This window comes from Mizuhopecten yessoensis, unplaced genomic scaffold, assembly GCF_002113885.1.
Source record: "Mizuhopecten yessoensis strain PY_sf001 unplaced genomic scaffold, ASM211388v2 scaffold10985, whole genome shotgun sequence".
NCBI lineage: Eukaryota > Metazoa > Mollusca > Bivalvia > Pectinida > Pectinidae > Mizuhopecten > Mizuhopecten yessoensis.
The window spans coordinates 636,996-660,476 of NW_018408820.1; the positions used below are offsets into that span (position 1 = coordinate 636,996).

The 23,481-nt window shown below is 34.5% G+C and overlaps 1 protein-coding gene across 6 annotated transcripts in view; it reads left to right on the forward strand.

Annotated features, from left to right (window-relative positions):
- LOC110464321 (RNA-binding motif, single-stranded-interacting protein 2-like) overlaps nucleotides 1-23,481 on the forward strand; it is a 268,575-nt gene that overhangs the window by 20,265 nt on the left and 224,829 nt on the right. For all 6 annotated transcript variants that reach the window (XM_021519479.1, XM_021519476.1, XM_021519475.1 and 3 more), the window contains exon 2: nucleotides 5,599-5,805. In XM_021519479.1, the coding sequence (XP_021375154.1) occupies nucleotides 5,599-5,805 (207 nt within the window). The remainder of the gene's footprint in view (nucleotides 1-5,598; nucleotides 5,806-23,481) is intronic.

Here is a 23,481-nt window from a genome sequence, read left to right on the forward strand (position 1 = left end):
TATACTACTGTCTGTACACTGGGGGCTACAACTATAGGATATACTACTGTGTGTACACTGGGGGCTCAGCTATAGGTTATACTACTGTCTGTACACTGAGGGCTACAACTATAGGATATACTACTGTCTGTACACTGGGGGTACAATTATAGGTTATACTACTGTCTGTACACTGAGGGCTTCAACTATATGTTATACTACTTGTTAGTCTGTTGTTCAGTGTTTTGCAAAAAAAAATGTTATCCTACCTGTGAATCCACTGTGAGAAACTGCCACAACATTGTTTTGTTACATATAACTAAGTGGTCCCCTCAGCCTGTTTTTCTTCTTGCCCCCTGGGCACTTATTATGGCATATACAGTATGCTAAGTAGTGTATTATACTGTATTTTAAGAATTTATTGTATGATTTTAGTTTCAGGCATGAAAAGATAATTAAATTGCTGGATATTTCCCCCCCCCCCCCCCCCCCCCCCCCCANCATATTTAACTGGTAGTAGCTTTCAATTGAAAAAGTGCTGATTGATTTATAAAAAGAATATGTACATGTAAATTGTAGTTTGTTTTCCTATCAATTGATATCCCTGTTGATAACAGATTTGTTAATGGAAAAAAATGATTGAAGCCCTTGATCGAGAGTCATGGCTAAGATACAATCTGTATAGCTATGGGATATAGATTATACAGAAATTATCTACTTTTAAACACGATATACAACCTAGGAACTAAAAATACACAGTTCTGGATTATAACAACATGCTGGAAAGTGCTTGCTACACAAATTGATTTCTCAGCCATAATTTATTATTTTTCTTCCATTTTTAAAGGACCCCATTGGAAATAAGTGGCTTTATGGGTAATCCTAGGTAAATGGCAATCACCACCACTCCTATTATGCGATCTATTTTTTATTTATAAATACCTTCATTCACTAAAATAGTCTGTCTCATTTTGTCTCATTTTATAGTAATATCTGCCTTTTTTTAAACGTGTATCAGACTTTTTTAGATTTTTATACTCTGTGATATATGTCAATGATTGAATTAAAAAACCTTTTACTAGGTCAGATCTATTACCATTCTTAGTCTTAATACAAAATACTCTTTTTTTATTTACAAGCTGCAATGTGATTTTAATTATATATTTTATTCTAAATTGTGATATCTTGTAATAACATGCCTATTTTACCTGAATAAATATTATTATTATTATTAATTAGGAAAGGTATGTAGAATATCTGACTTTGGTGTGTGTTTTGATAATGATATCACTATTTATTGATATTATAGAGAAAATATTACCAACATTATTAATAAGGATGATTTATTTTTATAATTTTTTCATGTTTTTAAGAGTCATTTTGATTCAATTAAATTTCTGATGATTTTAGTTTGACAGCTTTTTGACTGCAAGTGATCTAGTGATCTAGTAGGTGTGATTTCGATTCCCAAGCAGTGGTGGAAACAGCTGGTGTTGGACTAAATTAATTGTATAATATACCTGATTGACTTCCTGTTATACTCATTGTGATGGGAGTGAATAAAAATAAATCTTGAAAAGTCTTGAGAGTACCTGTCCATCTGTTCCCCCATCTTCCGTATATATACAATTGTTTCGATCCTTGTTAAAAGTCAGCATCCGTTTCCACCAACCCTGGACAACAAGCTCTTAGCTACCAGCTCACTGGGGTCAAAAAAGGTATATATGTGAATTTTGCTCAACTCTGAATTTAGCCCTAGTTTTTGTATATATGATATGCTTACCAAGTTTCGTCAATATAAAATAAACTTTGACCAGTTATTGTGCAGACACAGAAGTGTGGACAGAGACGGGGGCTTTTATACACAAGTTAGAGTTGAGCGAAATCCACCTATAATTAATTAGGAGACTGTACTATGATTGCAATGGTCAACCATTTCAGCACAAATTTGTTTTTAGTTGTGACCTGATTTTGATGAAACTTTTACATTATTTTTTTTATACAAAGACTCTGAATGAGATTCCTCAGTTTGGTAGGAATAATAAATGCAAAGTTTGTTTTGAAAATAAATAACAGTAATTGAAAACCAATTTCGCGAGCTTTTGAAATAAAAAATATTCCTTTTGTCAGGCCAAGAGTGCAAATGACTGGTGACTCAACTATATACCGCTGTAAAAAATCACTAAGCCACAATATGCTGAGACAGTAAAGTCAGCTGTAAGAAATAAAGGACACATTTCTTTAAATAGCAGGCATCATATAACCGAACAGTTGTACAAACCATCATATAACAGAACAGTTGTACAAACCATTATATTTCTGAACAGTTGTACAAACCATTATGATACTGAACAGTTGTACACACCATTATGTTACAGAACAGTTATACAAACCATCATATTACTGAACAGTTATACAAACCATCATATTACTGAACAGTTATACAAACCATCATATTACTGAACAGTTATACAAACCATCATATTACTGAACAGTTATACAAACCATCATATTACTGAACAGTTATACAAACCATCATATTACTGAACAGTTATACAAACCATCATATTACTGAACAGTTATACAAACCATCATATTACTGAACAGTTATACAAACCATCATATTACTGAACAGTTATACAAACCATCATATTACTGAACAGTTATACAAACCATCATATTACTGAACAGTTATACAAACCATCATATTACTGAACAGTTATACAAACCATCATATTACTGAACAGTTATACAAACCATCATATTACTGAACAGTTATACAAACCATCATATTACTGAACAGTTATACAAACCATCATATTACTGAACAGTTATACAAACCATCATATTACTGAACAGTTATACAAACCATTATATTACTGAACAGTTATACAAACCATCATATTACTGAACAGTTATACAAACCATCATATTACTGAACAGTTATACAAACCATCATATTACTGAACAGTTATACAAACCATCATATTACTGAACAGTTATACAAACCATCATATTACTGAACAGTTATACAAACCATCATATTACTGAACAGTTATACAAACCATCATATTACTGAACAGTTATACAAACCATCATATTACTGAACAGTTATACAAACCATTATATTACTGAACAGTTATACAAACCATCATATTACTGTACAGTTATACAAACCATCATATTACTGAACAGTTATACAAACCATTATATTACTGAACAGTTATACAAACCATCATATTACTGAACAGTTGAACAAATCATCATATTACTGAACAGTTGTACAAACCATTATGATACTGAACGGTTGTACAAACCATCATATAACAGAACAGTAGTACAAACCATCATATTACTGAACAGTTATACAAACCATTATATTACTGAACAGTTATACATACCATCATATTACTGAACAGTTATACAAACCATCATATTACAGAACAGTTCTACCAACCATTATATTACTGAACAGTTATACAAACCATTATATTACTGAACATTTATACAAACCATCATATTACAGAACAGTTCTACTAACCATTATATTACTGAACAGTGATACAAACCATCATATTACTGCACAGTTATACAAACCATTATATTACTTAACAGTTATACATACCATCATATTACTGAACAGTTTTACAAACCACTATATTACTGAACAGTTATACATACCACCATATTACTGAACAGTTATACAAACAATCATATTACTGAACAGTTATACATACCACCATATTACTGAACAGTTATACATACCACCATATTACTGAACAGTTATACATACCACCATATTACTGAACAGTTATACAAAACATTATATTACTGAACAGTTATCCAAACCATTATATTACTGAACAGTTATCCAAACCATTATATTACTGAACAGTTATACAAACTATTATATTACTGAACAGTTATACATACCACCATATTACTGAACAGTTATACAAACCATTATGTTACTGAACAGTTATACAAACAATCATATTACTGAACAGTTATACAAACGGTTATATTACTGAACAGTTATACATACCACCATATTACTGAACAGTTATACAAACCATTATATTACTGAACAGTTGTACAAACCATTATGTTACAGAACAGTTATACAAACCATCATATTACTGAACAGTTGAACAAATCATCATATTACTGAACAGTTGTACAAACCATTATGATACTGAACAGTTGTACAAACCATCATATAACAGAACAGTAGTACAAACCATCATATTACTGAACAGTTATACAAACCATCATATTACAGAACAGTTCTACCAACCATTATATTACTGAACAGTTATACAAACCATTATGTTACTGAACAGTTATACAAACCATTATATAACTGAACAGTTATACAAACCAAACCATTATATTACTGAACAGTTATACAAACCATCATATAACAGAACAGTTGTACAAACCATTATGGTACAGAACAGTTATACAAATACACACCATTATGTTACAGAACATTTATACAAACCAAACCATTATATTCCTGAACAGTTATACAACCCATTATATAACTGAACATTTATACAAACCATCATAGTACTGAACAGTTGTAAAAACCATTATATTACTAAACAGTTATACAAACCACCATATTACTGAACAGTTGTACAAACCATTATGTTACAGAACAGTTATACAAACCATTATATGACGGAACAGTTGTACAAACCATCATATTAGGAAACAGTCAATATGTATTTTCAAGTTTCTGAATTTAAATTACAGATAAAATGTATTAAGGTTTTTATGAATATCAATAGCAATTTTACCATGGATGCCATATGTCAACTTGACAAGCATATTTAAAGAACACATAGTTAAGCTAACCAGAAGCATATTCAAAGAACACATACTGTAGTTAAGCTAACCAGGAGCTAAGTATTAGTACACAGTGACTCCAGCTGATACCATGTGTACATTAGCCTGCTCAGCTTAACTTGTAAAGTGTTAAAATATAATTTACAATTTTGTCATGATTTCTGTTAACCTATAACAATCTTCATAGTTTAATTATTATTAATATTATGACGATAATACAAATTTAGCTTCAGAAAACTTTAGTTTATATGTAACTTATTGATTGAAATAAAATATGCGAGAACTAAACTGATTTCTGATAAAGCTGTGGTGATATTTCAATGTTGATAAACATGCATGGGTGTGTGTCAGGTTGTACTGTTGGGCCATCCTGCAGATAGAAATTATTCACCTGCATCTCTGTTCCTCATTTACATACTATGAATTTTCATGACAATCCATGTTGAAGCATCTGGGTACAATTTAAGGGGACAATAGGGGTACTTAATTAAAACAAAATAACAAAATTGATCTTAAATCTGAACAAACCTAAGACGAATTGTGTGGTTAATGTATTTAGAACATATCTTTCATTAAAATATGCACAATGAATATTGATTTGTGGTGATAATTTAAAGAAAATAAATTGATGTGAATGTTTAAAAAATTTAATTTCCCAATGGAGCCTCTGGCTATAGAATATGTATCTGATCTGTAGTCCCCGCACACTATATTCCAGTCCTACTTAGTAGTTGATTACCTTTATTTATTCTTTAACATTTTCAGCAAAACCGGACAGTATATACTCCAAAGCGTGCGGCCATGTCTCCCACAGCGACGCCCAGCTCCCAGTCCTATCCTCCCACGAACACACCCGGCATGTGGCAGCAGAATTCGAACTCGCAGCCAATGTTTGGCCGCCCCAATACACTTCGCTACAACCAGCCCAACCCTGCAGCCTACGGTAGTTACTCAACCCAGACGCAGCCTGCTGTGAGTACAACCACTTTCTAAACTATACACTTTCCTTTTTTGCACGCAACAATTCGTTATCCAGCAGTAATGATGTATTTGGAGTTTATCCAGTCGAGCGAGTTTATTTTAGAAAATAAGCTCAATGAATTTCAAAGAGAAGAGTATACGGGGAACTTACGCCAAGCTCAATGATTTTCAAAGAGAAGAGTATACGGGGAACTTACGCCCAGTCAAATTTCTACCCTTCACTTGTAGCTACGATCCATTTTTCGTGCTTGAGTGTTATTTTTGCTGTTCACATGTTATTATTTGTAACCCTTTCACCACTGTAGACCATAATGGACTCATCCAGATCAATGTATGGTAAAGTCTACTAAAGTTACATAGGGGTGAAAGGGTTAACAGTAAGTTGTGTACTTTTCATTGCCATGATAAATTTGACTTCGTCATAGCAGGCGAAAAAGGTGGAAGTTCAACTTTGATAAAAAATTCTCAGTATTCAGTAATTGAGAATATATACTTTCAACTTTTGATAGAATTTATAATGATGTTGCAACGTTTAAAGACAAACTGGTCCCTTTGTCAAGTTATGACTGAGAAATAGATTTGTATTGTTTACCTGTACAACATTGTGATAAAATTGTATATTTTGTATGTTACGTGACATAGCTTGACAAAGCGACCAGTCCGTCTTAAACTTTGTGGCATGTTTAATATAAGTACATTGTTTGTAAATAAAGTAACAATTTTGATATTATAATATATAGCATTTCTCCTGTTAGATGAATTAAAGTTTACGTTTGCGATCAGAATGATATTCCGTCTTTGCGTATTGCAGAGTTATCTTCTCTTGAGCTCAGGTATTGATTGTTACGTCATTGGTTTGTGTGAGAAAATTACGTCATTTTCTCCAAAATTGATGACGTTACTCTCACAAACAAATGACGTAACAATCAATACCTGATCTCAAGAGAAGATAACTCTGCAATACGCAAAGACGGAATTGTCCAGGGTACATAACTTACACGGATGTAAGGCAGGTATCACAGCTCATCGTACTTCAATTCTATGTGAGCTTAAACCCCACTTGTCAAAATGATGACAGAACAAAAAGACAATGAAGACGCATATACTAGTAACAGAAGAAGTGTTTTCGTAACCAAACCTTGCTAATCCTACTGTACATCAAACAATTTATCAAAACTTGTCTGTAAAAATGTTAATATTAAGAACCAAAGTATTTTTTCATGGTCATTGATGTTTCGTTAATTCATCTGAAATAACTATTCCTTTGTGACCAAACTATTAAAAAATTAACTGTAAATTTCTAGAATAAAAGTTTTTGTAATAACATTAGGTTCTACTATTGACGTTCAGACTATGTAAACACTTAATTTCATGTCTTTAAAAAAGATTAAAAAAAAAGAAGATTTGAACAAATAATTTAATTTTGCTGTTCTCACATCTTAATTATGAAATTAAAGTTTTTGAAAAAATTGTGTGTTAATTGAGTATGGTTTAAGTAAGAGAAACATTCAACAGCAGAGAAGTGTTTTTTTTCTTTCAGCTTAACATATTCAACAAACATACTGTATACCGAAAATTTTCAATGCATTAAAATTTTTCGCCTTTTTCGCCTTTTTCACCTACTTTAATGAGGGCGAATTTATTATTTAAGCTTACGTCAGTAAATAATATTATATACACAGTTATTAAATGCAAAGGGTGAAATTAAAACTGGTAGAATATGGATTTTACCGGTGAAAGACAAAACTCTAACTTGGGTGAAAATGTCCTGGTATATATATACAGTATTGGCACGAATTATTAACAGGTATTGTTGATACATCAGCGAGAAACGCCATGTTTATTTTTAGCTGTACAGCAGATGTCACATGAAATCATGCGCGTCCAACACCACTTTTTATTACTACAAATCATTAGTGTTGAGTGCTTTGTTTCATTGAACCGTCCCTAAACACAATAACCCTATATCTTTAATGATTTCTGGACGGAAGTAAAACCATGGATTAACTACAGTGCCCTCTAGCTGTCTGTGAAATCGGAAGGGACATTATATAGTGACATTGGTCTCACTGTGGAAAAAATGTTTCAATTGGCAGATGAATTTGTTTCAGAGAATCGTCAGAGTTATGAACAGCAGTATGATATTGTTACATGATTTGTGTTTATTAAGACATTTCGTTAATGGTGTACTGTATTTAATTCACAAGAAATCAACATTGACTGATGTCTACTCCTTCTTTAGCTGTTGTTTAAAGTATTATATAGACCATTTCATTGGATCGACAAATGCATACCATTCTGCCTTCTGCTTCTTCGTTTATTGGAATTAAGTATCACTTGAACAGATATCCATACATTACATATTAGGGTTGCACAATATTTTTTGACAATATATATCACAATATTTTGAATACTGTATGATACCCTTTGGGGAGGTACACAATTATATTTTCCAGATTATGTCGTTTCTGAATTAGTCGACTCATGATCATTATATTTGTTCCAACATGGCGAGTGACAGCTCCAGCTCGGCATGTACGTTGAAAGACATGATTTGTGAAAATGTTTTAGCAATGCCCATTTTGGACCAAGTCTTTTTCCAGTTATGATTTTACCATTAAAAATTGCAACCTATCTTTTCACTTTGCTTCTACTGTTACTATAAGTATCGTGATACGTATCATATCGTGACCACAGTATCGTGATATGTATCGTGTTGTGACCACAGTATCGTGACCACAGTATCGTGACCATAGTATCATGATACGTATCATATCGTGACAACAGTATCTACTGTTACTATAAGTATCGTGATACGTATCATCTCGTGACCACAGTATCGTGATACATATCATATTGTGACCCCAGTATCAATTGATACGTATTATATCGTGACGACATTATCGTGATACGTATTATATAGTATCGTGATATGTATCGTGTTGTGACCACAGTATCGTGACCATAGTATAATGATACGTATCATATCGTGACAACAGTATCTACTGTTACTATAAGTATCGTGATACGTATCATATCGTGACCCCATTAACATGATACGTATCATATCGTGCCCACATTATCATGATACGTATTATAGTATGACCACATTATCGTGATACGTATTATATAGTATCGTGATATGTATCGTGTTGTGCCCACAGTATCGTGACCACAGTATCGTGACCACAGTATCGTGACCCTAGTATCATGATACGTATCATATCGTGCCCACATTATCATGATACGTATTATACTATGACCACATTATCGTGATACGGATCATATCGTGGACCATAGTATCATGATACTTATCATATCGTGACCACATTAACGTGATACGTATCATATCGTGGAACATAGTATCATGATACGTATCATATCGGGACCATAGTATCATGATACGCATCATATCGTGACCATAGTATCATGATAAGTATCATATCGTGGACCACATTATCCTGATACGTATCATATTGTGGACCACATTATCATGATACTTATCATATTGTGGACCACATTATCGTGATACGTGTTAAATCGTGACCACAGTATCGTGATACATATCATATTGTGACCACAGTATCAATTGATACATATTATATCGTGACCACATTCTCGTGATACGTATTATATCGTGACGACATTATCGTGATACGTATTATATAGTATCGTGATATGTATCGTGTTGTGGCCACAGTATCGTGACCACAGTATCGTCACCATAGTATCATGATACGTATCATATCGGGACCATAGTATCATGATACGCATCATATCGTGACCATAGTATCATGATACGAATCATATCGTGACCATAGTATCATGATACGTGTCATATCGTGACCATAGTATCATTATACGTATCATATCGTGACCATAGTATCATGATACTTATCATATCGTGACCACATTATCGTGACCATAGTATCATGATAAGTATCATATCGTGGACCACATTATCGTGATACGGATCATATCGTGGACCATAGTATCATGATACGCATCATATCGTGACCATAGTATCATTATACTTAGCATATCGTGACCATAGTATCATGATACGAATCATATCGTGACCATAGTATCATTATACGTATCATATCGTGACCAAAGTATCATGATACGAATCATATCGTGACCATAGTATCATGATAAGTATCATATCGTGGACCACATTGTCGTGATACGTATCATATTGTGAGCACATTATCATGATACGTATTATACTATGACCACATTATCGTGATACGGATCATATCGTGGACCATAGTATCATGATACTTATCATATCGTGACCACATTATCGTGATACGTATCATATTGTGACCACATTATCATGATACGTATTATATCGTGACCACATTATCATGATACGTATTATATTATGACCACATTATCGTGATACGTGTTATATCGTGACCACAGTATCGTGATACGTATCATATCGTGACCACAGTATCAATTGATACATATTATATCGTGACCACATTATCATGATACGTATTATATCGTGACGACATTATCGTGATACGTATTATATCGTGACCACATTATCGTGATACGTATTATATCGTGACCACATTATCGTGATACGTATTATATCGTGACCACATTACATGATACGTATCATATCGTGACCACAGTATCTTGATACGTATCATATCGTGACCACAGTATCGTGATACGTATCATATCATGACCACAGTATTGTGATACGTATCATATCGTGACCACATTATCGTGATAGGTATTATATCGTGACCACAGTATCGTGATACGTATCATATCGTGACCGCAGTATCGTGATACGTATCATATCGTGACCACAGTATCAATTGATACATATTATATCGTGACCACATTATCATGATGCGTATTATATCGTGATGACATTATCGTGATACGTATTATATCGTGACCACAGTATCTTGATACGTATCATATCTTGACCACAGTATCGTGATACGTATCATATAGTGACCACAGTATCTTGATACGTATTATATCGTGACCACAGTATCTTGATACGTATTATATCGTGACCACAGTATTGTGAGACGTATCATATCGTGACCACAGTATTGTGATACGTATAATATCGTGACCACATTATCGTGATAGGTATTATATCGTGACCACAGTATCGCGATACGTATCATATCGTGACCACAGTATCGTGGTACGTATCATATCGTGACCACAGTATCGTGTTACGTATCATATCGTGTCCACAGTATCGTGATACGTATCATATCGTGGCCACAGTATCGTGATACGTATTATATCGTGACCACATTATCGTGATAGGTATTATATCGTGACCACAGTATCGTGATACGTCTCATATCGTGACCACAGTATCGTGAAACGTATCATATCGCGACCACATTATCGTGATACGGATCATATCGTGACCACAGTATTGTGATACGTATAATATCGTGACCACATTATCGTGATAGGTATTATATCGTGACCACAGTATCGCGATACGTATCATATCGTGACCACAGTATCGATACGTATGACATCGTGACCGCATTATCGTGATACGTCTCATATCGTGACCACAGTATCTTGATACGTATTATATCGTGACCACAGTATTGTGAAACGTATCATATCGTGACCACAGTATTGTGATACGTATAATATCGTGACCACATTATCGTGATAGGTATTATATCGTGACCACAGTATCGCGATACGTATCATATCGTGACCACAGTATCAATTGATACATATTATATCGTGACCACATTATCATGATGCGTATTATATCGTGATGACATTATCGTGATACGTATTATATCGTGACCACATTATCGTGATACGTATTATATCGTGACCACATTATCGTGATAGGTATTATGTCGTGACCACAGTATCGTGATACGTATCATATTGTGACCACATTATCATGATACGTATTATATCGGGCCCACATTATCGTGATACGTATTATATCGTGACCACATTATCATGATACGTATCATATCGTGACCACATTATCATGATACGTATTATATCGGGCCCACATTATCGTGATACGTATTATATCGTGACCACAGTATTTTGGGACGTATCATATCGTGACCACAGTATTGTGATACGTATAATATCGTGACCACATTATCGTGATAGGTATTATATCGTGACCACAGTATCGCGATACGTATCATATCGTGACCACAGTATCAATTGATACATATTATATCGTGACCACATTATCATGATACGTATCATATCGTGACCACATTGTCGTGATACGTATCATATCGTGGACCACATTATCGTGATACGTATCATATTGTGACCAAAGTATCAATTGATATGTATTATATCGTGACCACATTATCATGATACGTATTATATTATGACCACATTATCGTGATACGTATCATATCGTGACCACAGTATTGTGATACGTATCATATCGTGACTGCAGTATCGTGATACGTATCATATCGTGACCACAGTATCGTGATACGTATCATATCGTGACCACAGTATCTTGATACATATCGTATTGTGACCACAGTATCGTGGTTATCATATCGTATTGTCATTGCAGCCCTATTACATACCGGTATACACATATATAAATCACAAAGAAAACATGAATTATTAAGTACAGAAACGGTCAGTGTAGGAAATTAAGTGTACCCCATAAATGATGTAAAACTATAGCTATAAATATTGAAAAGATGCACAACTTTTTAATGTAAAAGTTCTGTAGAACTTATCTATGATTGTTGTGATCATGATGGCACTTTAATGTTAAGGGAGTTATCAAGGAGTTTTATAGTAATAATTATATTATACAACATTGATATAGCACCATATATCAGTTGCAAAAATCACTATAAGGTGCTCTACAAAACAGGAATTCTAGTATATATAGGATCTTAAATGAGTTTTCATTTCATATGAGATTTAATGAAACGAGTCTTAGGAGTTTTTATTTTTGGGAGCCTTAATTGGCGGGCAAAAATTAAAACTTTGAAATGAGTTTCATTAAAGCTCATATGAAATGAAAACAAATTTAAGATACTTTTTATCACATAACTCAGAAAACTTACATTTTGACAGGTTTTAAAGCTAAAATGTAGAGGGCTTAATCAAACGGAGACAGCCATTTTGTTGCGCCATTTACAATTTTGACGTCACGTCATTGTCCATATTATGAGGTCACAATTGATTTCTGACTGGCACAGCCAATGAAAAACACTCAAGGGTATATTACACTAGTGACATATGTAAAAGTATTACACAGGCAAATTCACTGGATAACAGGCCGAGTATGTGATAATCCTTTAAATATAGTGACAGTTAAAACTACCTTGTAGTTAAAAAAAATCATCCTTAATCATGTGTTGTTTTTTATTGACAGTAAATTGTCCTTACATGGCTCTGAAATATATAGTTAGACTGAATATAAACAACAAAATTATCATAGTATCAATATAATGCATTCAGTTAAGAAACAATCAACATATATTGGACATGTATTTCGGTGAAATATATACCAAAGGTGAGAAAATGGTGGAAAAAAATAATGAACAAAGGCTGCTTGTGACATGTGTTGATTAAATTTTTCAACATTTTTGAATCTAAAACATGAGTTGCTACTTGAATCATGGCAGCTATTATCTTCAGACGTGTTTTCTAGCATAAAGGCCTTTGTGCATCAGAACCCAACATACATGATTGAATGGTTGTAACATGCAGTCTCAAGTGGTAGGTAGTACATTCATGAGGTTATGGAAATTGTGATGTAGCCATTTTATCATTTAACGTGTATCTAAATAATATTGGTATTCATGTGTTCAGCATCAGTTACAGGGACGGAATACAACAATACTTTTGTTGGATAAGCAAAATTATCCATAGAATTTGGGCAGTAAAGGGAGTTTGGGTTACTTCCCTTTTGACAGAAAAAACCTACAATGTTGAACGTTGTAATGGAAATTGTGTCAAGGAAATTGTGTCAAATCTGTGTGTGAACTCATTTATTTAATTGTCTGAGTTTATTCCATGCATTGAGCTGCCTATAAAAGTGTCATAGATGTACAGAGTGACTTGATTCCTCCATCTACTCCTTATACATATTCTATAAAGACACTAACACATCTTTAGCAATGAGCTGCTCGGCCGCTTTGATGGACCGAGTCGCCATTTATTCAAATTCATCTTCATACTCCATTATACATTAACATAAAAATGCACTCCATTCCTGAGTAACCTTCCCTCTCATGGGCCATCGCTATATACTGTAAACCAAGCGCACCACTCAACCAGAACTGAAAAACAGCAGGAGGTGCGCCAGACCCAACAAGGTTTTGTGATGCTGGGATTTATGACACATAAGCACGATGCCCATACATACATTCAAAATATCAACACCCCATCAAAATTTGGAATTGCCTATCCGTTATATAATGGAATTTATATATTAACCAACGTGTCCTTCCGGCGTTCAAAGCTAGAATGAACCCTCGTCACATGTCAGGTAGCCTACCTGCCACGCGTACTCCAATCCCATTGGTCTAAAACCTCAAGTATACTCTGTGCATGCAGGACATATATTTCCCGCTATTCTTGGAAACGCTGGCAATTTAAAATTATCTGTGATACATATAGACATGATGCTATGGTGAATGATGCAGTCTGTAACTTCGATTAGGAGTAGAGGCGTCACGATTCACCGCGATGCACTTGTACCGCGATTATTTATGTTCGAATCGATTCACGATATATTTTTCCGGATTTTCGATACGTCACGATCTGAATATTAGTGTATGCCGCTTCTGCCGAAACGTCTGTGAGACGTTCAATTCCATTGGCTGATCTCTAAACTCTCAGCCAATCGGCTGCGAGGATGCAATTTTCACAAAGCATTCAAATCATTTCTGAAAAGAAAACTATACATTGTGAAAATTTTCCTGAAAAATAATAAAGATGAAACAATAATTAGCAAGCAGTGTTCTGAGTATAAAAATTCAACCGGCCAGACCAGGATTTGTAATCCGCGATCAGTCATTATTCTGAAAACGACACCATTGCATCATCGATTTATGTTAGTGTGTAGCTTCATTAATTCTGTGACACTTTTCATGCACTCTTGATGGCGACAAAACCTTTTGCTAAATTTCAGAATTCTTATCCTTGGGTGACTACATATCACACAGGTGGGATTGATTCTATTGATCTTTTATGACCTGTGAAGATTAAACTAAAATCACCTGCCTATGTAATGATGTTGTAACATGTTGTTACATGTGTATATAAACAGAAACTGTAACGATACAGGAATTTGTCAGGACTGTCATTACATAGTGAAACAAGTCTACACAGTTCGTTCAAGGGAGAAATCAAAACTGGTCTTAATAGGCAGGTCATTATGCTCATGTGGTCTTTATGCACAAGATGTCATTATAGACAGGTAGCCTTTGTAGAATGGTGGACTTTATTTAGCCGACTCTATAAAGATAGGTTTTCTTTGTATACCAATGGTCCTTATATACATGTGATCTTTGTAGCGAGGTAGTCTTTATATACAAGCAGTCTGTATGCACAGGTGGTCTTTATATACAAGTTGTCTTTATAGAATGGTGGACTTGATTAAGCTGACACGATAAAGACAGGCGGACTTTGTATACCAATGGTCCTTATATACAGGTTGTCTTTATAAACAGATGGTTTTTATAGACAAGTGATTTTTGTACCAGTGGTTTTAAATACAAGTTGTATTTATGTATAGATAATCACTATAGACAAATTAAACTAGACATGTGGACCTGTAGTATTCAAGAATCTTTTATATAGAAGTTGTCTTATTAGACAGAAGGTTTTTGTATACAGGTAGACTTGTATTCAAGAAGCTATAGAAGTTGTCTTAATAGGCAGATGGTCTTTATAGACAGGTGACTTTATAGACAGTAGGCTTTGTAATGTGGACTTGTAATTTGGTACACAGCTAGAGAATTATATTGTGCTTGTTAATATGATTATAAATGTTACTTAAATTTTAAAAATGACGAGTTTCTTGTAATTGCCCAAAACATTATACATGGCAAAATTTTACATAGCATCCATAGAAATAATGGCGACGAACTATAACTTTTGTACTGGGAGAGGGGAGAGTGAAATCTCAACAACAGAGCCGCGGATAGTACAATTTACTAGAGGATAAATTGAATAATTCTCTAATAGCATGTCAATTGTTTTCAAAAGTGGTGGTAAATGAAGTCACAATTTTTTTCTTGAAAAAAGAGTGAATTAACATAGATGACTTAACTCATTCACCCCTGAAGACACATTTGAACTCCTCCAACTCAAAGGTTGGAATAGTTCATTATGAAATTTCAGGGGTGAATGAGTTAATCTGAAAGACTTTTGACACATCATTGTATATGTACAGTATACCTCTTGAATACATTAACATTCTTAAAATAGGGACATACATGAATTGCTAATTGAGTGTGCCTTTAAATTTGTAATTTCACTCAAGATAGTTTGTATACTTTCCAAGTAAGCTGTTGCGACTGATTGACCTTCAAAATGTTACAGTACCTCAGTAATTAACAGTCAAGACAAGCGTGTGACCCTTGACCCCTGCCCTGGTATGATTTACTGGTATATCATCCCAGTTAGTCCGCTGCATAAATTATCTTCCTTTTTCTCACTGATTATGCTGCGGACTCCGGGGCCTGATTATTAACATTCATCACACAGTCTAATGATAGTCATTTTATACCAGTTCTTGTTTCAGTTGACACAATGGAGATAAAACTGTACATCTACTTAGAAATGTATTGTCTATAAAACCTCTTAACGAAACGTCAAAATTTCTCATGCCCAGACAAACCTTTTTTTTTTCTTCAAATTTTAAATACGGTGAACCCTGTTTAATCTGACACCCTGTGGAATCAAACAAAATGCACAGATTTGTTTAGTAAATTTGTAAGAAAAATAATTTAAACCTTGGTGCAGTTAAACAGTGATTATTTCTTCCATATGATGCTTGATATATTTTTCCAGATCTCCAATACATCATGGTTTGGCCATTTGTTTGTGCCATTTCAGTCTAAATGTTGGTGTAAATCATGCTCACTTTGATTGGTCAGTGTCTGCACCTACTTCTTGTGTAAATGGACCAATCAGCTATAAGGAAACTATTTTGACAAAACATTTATGGTGGAACGTCCGTTACGAATATTCCTGAAAAATTAAAATTCCAAGTGCGAACACATTTTCAGTTCTTATGTCAATGGAAAAATTTAAATAAAATAGTAAAATGAATAGGAAAAGGATATAAAAGACAAAGATTTCAAAAACACAAAAGTATTTGTTTAACTATAGTTCATCTAAATTGAACCACATTTAATTAACTGTAGTATATCTAAATTGAATGAAAAATAATTGAATTGTGGCACAAATATTGCGATATGGAATCGTCATGAAATGTGGACAGGGATTTCTTTATCCTGCTTCATCTTATGGATCCTTCGATCGGCACATTATGTTGGCGAGTATACATTTTTTCATACAAAAATATGTATACATTAAACATCTTTTATCAAATTGTCTGCCCGCCATTTTGAAAGGGTATTGTGAATTAAAGATCTGCAGTTACAGTGTATGCCAGATAGGGCAGGGTTCAGGATAATCTGTGGTCAGATTACTGTATTTACTTCAACAGATGATATTTAAAGTGAATTTCCCGAATAAATTAAGTGTTGAATAAATCCTTATCCTTAAAGTGATTTGTAAATCTGTTTCCTTAAATTGTTTTATAAATCTTTATGTTGTGATATAAATCCTTTAAATCCTTAACATTAAATTGATATAAACTGCTGCAGCTGTCAAGGAACTTGCAGTTGCCTCCCTTTGTGCTATTGGCTATCATGTCTAAAATAATGATTTGCTGCTGTTTTCCTTCAGTGTGAATCAGTTGACGAACATCTGTGCCTGGAGTGTATCATTATTACCAGCCTCGACATCAACATTGATTTATTTTATGATTTTACAAGTGTCATAATTACCATACTTAACCTAAATATATTTACCTCATTATCCTGTGTACAAAAGTGTGTTAGCTGGCAAGGGGAGGAGCTATTTCCTTCGGGATGGGAAAGGGCTAAATGTTGTCTAATTAATTAAATCTTAAATAATCTCAAATGTCAACGGTGTTTGTACTCGTTATCCCTATTTGATATGTTAGAGGTTTACCAGCCATTATATAGTATACATTTGTGTGTATGGAAAGTGTACATGTTATATAAATCAATACCTGGAATAGCTAGCTGCCTTATTTTTGGTTGAAATTATCCAACACCACTTGCAGTGCTAGAGAATTAGATCCCCCACCTTAACAATGGTTTCTTCTTTATTTTTCTTGCTGTCATTTATTATTCTTTTCATTGAATATTTCGTCAATTTTTAACACATTTTCACTATGTTCATGAATTAAATTGACTACGGTAAAACCTTGATATAATGTCACTGCTGTCATCTGCCACCTCTTTTTACTGCCAACATTTCCAGGTTCACCGTTTTTTCACCTTTTTCCTTTTATTTTGTTTGTTTGTCGATCTGGCTTGAATATTGTCAACATAATTTCCACTATTTTTTTTTCTTTCGATATATTGTCTAACCTCTTTATTATACCAAGACATTGGGTTTGACATATGGTGACAGTATTTTGGTTAAACTGTGTTAAGTATAAAGCAGAGTTGTGCAATTTTTCTGGTAATTTTGTTATGAAGGAATATTTCATATTGTCTGATGTCAAGTATAAGTTAATTCAGTAATGACATGCAAAACTATTCAGCTCTTCATGATATTGTAGGAAATACTGAATTAATTATTTCATTCTCATAATGCAAGTTAATTGCATGGATGTAGTCCATTGTCTTCAAGTCCTTAATAGTGAAATAGATAACAAAATTCTTTATTCATAGATTATAATATAGAATTTGGTTTATTTTAAGCTTAGCTGACCCAAAATTTACTAAGTGAGCTGACTGTAAATGGTTCACTAAAAAACCCTCCCTTTATAAGCAGCCTTTCCCTTTTTCCAGGACTAAGTGAATAATTGAACACCCTATTTCTAAGCACAACTTATAATCATGCCCTCTTCTGTTTACAAAAGATATTTCTATATACAATTCATATCACCCCTGTAGATACTGTAGTCAAGCAATCCAGCAAGTCTGTTTTCTAGCGTTTTAGAAAAAATAAATAAAAACAATTTTAGAATCCTTCCTGGGAATGTGTCCGACAGTTATGTCGCCTCTACAGCAATTGCCACAGATTTTGTTTTATCTCAATAAGTGCCCCCTCGGCCTATTTTGTATGCCCTCCTGGGCAATAATTATCCCCAATACGGTATGCCATGGTGCAGCATCCGTCTGTCATCCGAGCCCGAGGGTCGATTGGTGCACAATGATTTGTCCTCTTACAGAAGGGCATTGCTTAATTTTTCGCAACTTTCCATCTCTTTCTTAATTTCCATTTTTGTTTTCAAAAGAAAACATATGTATATTCTTGTGACAGAAAAATATGTTTTTTTCTGCATTTTCACAATTTCTGAAATATGAAACATAGACTCTAAGGATGGTAAAATTAAGACACATTCCTATTAGGATTGTGATTGCATTTAGGAAATACATTTTAACTAGTAAATGTAATTGTTGCTTGAAGATATCAGTGACAAAAACAAATGGAAAAAAGCAGTATAAAATGTTCAAATCAATAAAATCTCATAAAGTTGGGGAAAATACCACAACCATGCTTTGACAACTGTAGTTGATGGAGAATAAATGTATGACCCAGGGGTAAATGAACAGTTAGTTGTGACAGGTGCCTGCTTCTACATATAAATCAATATCTACCAGTACTGGAGGGCTGGAAACAGTAGGCCACTTATAATTATGTTATTGTCTGTCTGCATGTAAAAGCTGATACATCAGAAACCAAATACAACTCATAGGTTTGTGACGTAGGTATTAAGCAATGTCATAGGTAGTCACAGCGTACTTATACTATTACCACATACATGAAAACTTGGCCGTTTATCTTCTTTGTAGACAATTTGTAAAAGGACGAGGAATAGTGATAAAGGTACTGGCGTCGTTGGGCCTCGAACCCGCGACCCTGGGCTCTCCAGCCCGATGCTCTACCGCTGAGCTAAAGGGAAATTCCTTACAGCTGACGCTTGTAAGGCAACCTAATTAATCCACATCTTTTACAGATTCTTTGTTATTGATATTGTTGATTTAAATTTTGTTTCAGTTTTGTTATTTAAGTGTTTGTGTGTATCATGTGAAGGTAAAGTGTTGTAAATTCTTGTTAATTCTATGGCATTTCGAAATGATTGTTAACTACTTGCTGTGAAGTCAATTTGTGAGTTTTTATGACACAGAGAATATGTTAATGGTACAGAAGTGACATTAGGGATAGTTGATTTTAGATAATGGAGGAAGTAGGTTATCACCAGGACAATAAAAATTAGGCCCCCCCCCCCATCTGTCACACTGGGTACACGGAGCCTTTCAAACCTTTTAATGACCCGGATTTATCTACACTTTACTTTCTCCGTCTCCTCCATAATGAATCGGGAAAATTAAAGTCGACATGTATAGTTATGGGCGTTTTGTGGGCACTTTAGAATGGTAATGAATAGCACCCGCTCTACCCTCTAATAAAAAACACAAACCATGACAATAAGGCTTCGTCAAAAAGAAATTCAATCTGGCATATATCTTCCGTAACATCGTATAAAAACCACAACAGAACGGTGCCAATGTTGTACTGTAGAAGGAATAAAACCTGAATGTCAAAGTTTTTTTTAGACATGTGCATGCTACCTAGATTTTATTGGGTAATTAGGGTGTGTTATGGGGCACTCAGGGTATCTGTTTCCCTAACAGGGATCCAGTGGTCACATTTGTTATTTATTTGGTGCTTTACTTGACTTCTCTGTCATTGTGGTAACACGATGAATTGCCTTATTACTGCATCAAATTAAAAAGAAAAAAAATCATGGTCTTTTTTTGTTTGTTAAATATTTAAAATGAATTGATTGTTTATATGAAAATAACACCTCATTTACATGGTTGATGTGTGAATTGACGGACTTTTATTACACCATTTTTTTGTTAATCTGCATTAACTGTTGCATAGTGGATAATGGCAGATTTAAATCTTCCTAAGACGAACGATTCCATATAAATCATGTAAGTAAAAATCCTGTTTTAATTGGGCTAAAGTAATCACATTTACCTGAGAATTTCGCAAATCTTGTCCGACTGGTGGAGATTTTTGTAGAAAGCTGTGGTGGTGTTGTAACATCTGTCTGAAGAATCTATGATTTAATGTACTTTTATGTGCTTAACATATAGGAAGATAGTAGAACTGAACTTAATCTCATACTATTTGAGCACTGCATCAGATGTGTGGGAGCCCTGTAGTAATCACATGCAGTGTCTGCATGCCCATCCGTCCATCCGTCCATCCGTCAACACTTTAGCTCAGAATCTAAAAGACTACTCCATTTGAAATTTGACATTGTGATACAATCATTACGATACTATGATAAATAATGTGCAATAGGGATTTAAAGCATTGTAAAAGTAAAGGGCACTGTTACTATAAAAATAGACGATACAGGTATGGTCAGACAAATGACAGGTCTCTAAAGCCGACATGTCAGTATTCTAGTTATAATCCGTCTGTAACGAAGTTAGTTGGACCCTGTGTACGTATGATTGTTTCAAACACAGCACTCTATCTACAACTTAGTTTAAGGGCGGAATCAAACACAACACTCCATCTACAACTTAGTTTAAGGGCGGAATCAAACACAACACTCTATCTACAACTTAGTTTAAGGGCGGAATCAAACACAACACTCTATCTACAACTTAGTTTAAGGGCGGAATCAAACACAACACTCTATCTACAGCTTGGTTTAAGGGCGGAATCAAACACAACACTCTATCTACAACTTAGTTTAAGGGCTGAATCAAACACAACACTCTATCTACAACTTAGGTTAAGGGCGGAATCAAACACAACACTCTATCTACAACTTAGGTTAAGGGCGGAATCAAACACAACACTCTATCTAAAACTTAGTTTAAGGGCGGTATCAAACACAACACTCTATCTACAGCTTAGTTTAAGGGCGGAATCAAACACAACACTCTATCTACTACTTAGTTTAAGGGCGGAATCAAACACAACACTCCATCTACAACTTAGTTTAAGGGCGGAATCAAACACAACACTCTATCTACTACTTAGTTTAAGGGCGGAATCAAACACAACACTCCATCTACAACTTAGTTTAAGGGCGGAATCAAACACAACTCTCTATCTACAGCTTGGTTTAAGGGCGGAATCAAACACAACGCTCTATCTACAACTTAGTTTAAGGGCGGAATCAATCACAACACTCTATCTACAACTTAGTTTAAGGGCTGAATCAAACACAACACTCTATCTACAACTTAATTTAAGGGCGGAATCAAACACAACACTCTATCTACAGCTTAGTTTAAGGGCGGAATCAAACACAACACTCCATCTACAACTTAGTTTAAGGGCGGAATCAAACACAACACTCCATCTACAACTTAGTTTAAGGGCGGAATCAAACACAACTCTCTATCTACAACTTAGTTTAAGGGCGGAATCAAACACAACACTCTATCTACAACTTAGTTTAAGGGCGGAATCAAACACAGCTAGGACCAAGTATGAGGATACTCAGAATATATGGCACTAACCACTGAGCCATATGCAATTGCTTATTTTTTTTAAAACTTTATTCATTTTACAGCAATTGTGACACAAGTTCTATCTAATTATACTTATCACTCCTGTTTGCCTGGATGGTAGAGCGCAGGGGGTCTTAATGAGGGAGGAAACCAGAGTACCCGGAGAAAAGTCACATGGCAGGTGACCCCATACCTTTTCATGTTCGATTCAGGGATTTAACCCCGGCTGCCTTGGCGAAAGGTGACAGTGATATCCAATGTGCCACCAGACCCACCCACTGCTCCACCAGACCCACCCACTACTTGTGGTATATGGTCCAACTTTGATATACTCTTCAACGATCACATGTTTTATATACTTGTTCAACAAGAGGTGTAAAATAGTCTTGTGTCTTCAAGCAGATATAATGCGGCTAAACTTCAAATGTCAGTTTTTAAAGGATGTGATTTCTACCGTCCCTGACAGCTATAGTGAGGTGACAGATCCAGTTAGAGGTCCATTACTTTGTTCATTAGCCGTGGTAAAAAAATATCAAAATCTTCGTTATTGAGTTTGAAACGTTTACGCCTGAATGGTAAAAATGTTCATGTTTGGTATATAAATATATATCTCTTTGTCCAGATACCTATATATGGCATGGCCATGGGGAGCTTGAAGCAGATTCTATTGCCTGGATTTAACCATTCGGCTAACTCCATTGATAAGAAAATTGAAAGTTAGCTTGGGAGCTTGAGAAGTTAAAAGTCTTTTGGAGGAGAATACAAATGAAGTCATAATGATAGTGTCTGGCTGTGAGATGAACTTTGATGTAGCGTGAAGATGCAAGCATATATTTAAGTGAAAATTGTATGTTTGGTAGAAAATAACCTAAGCCTC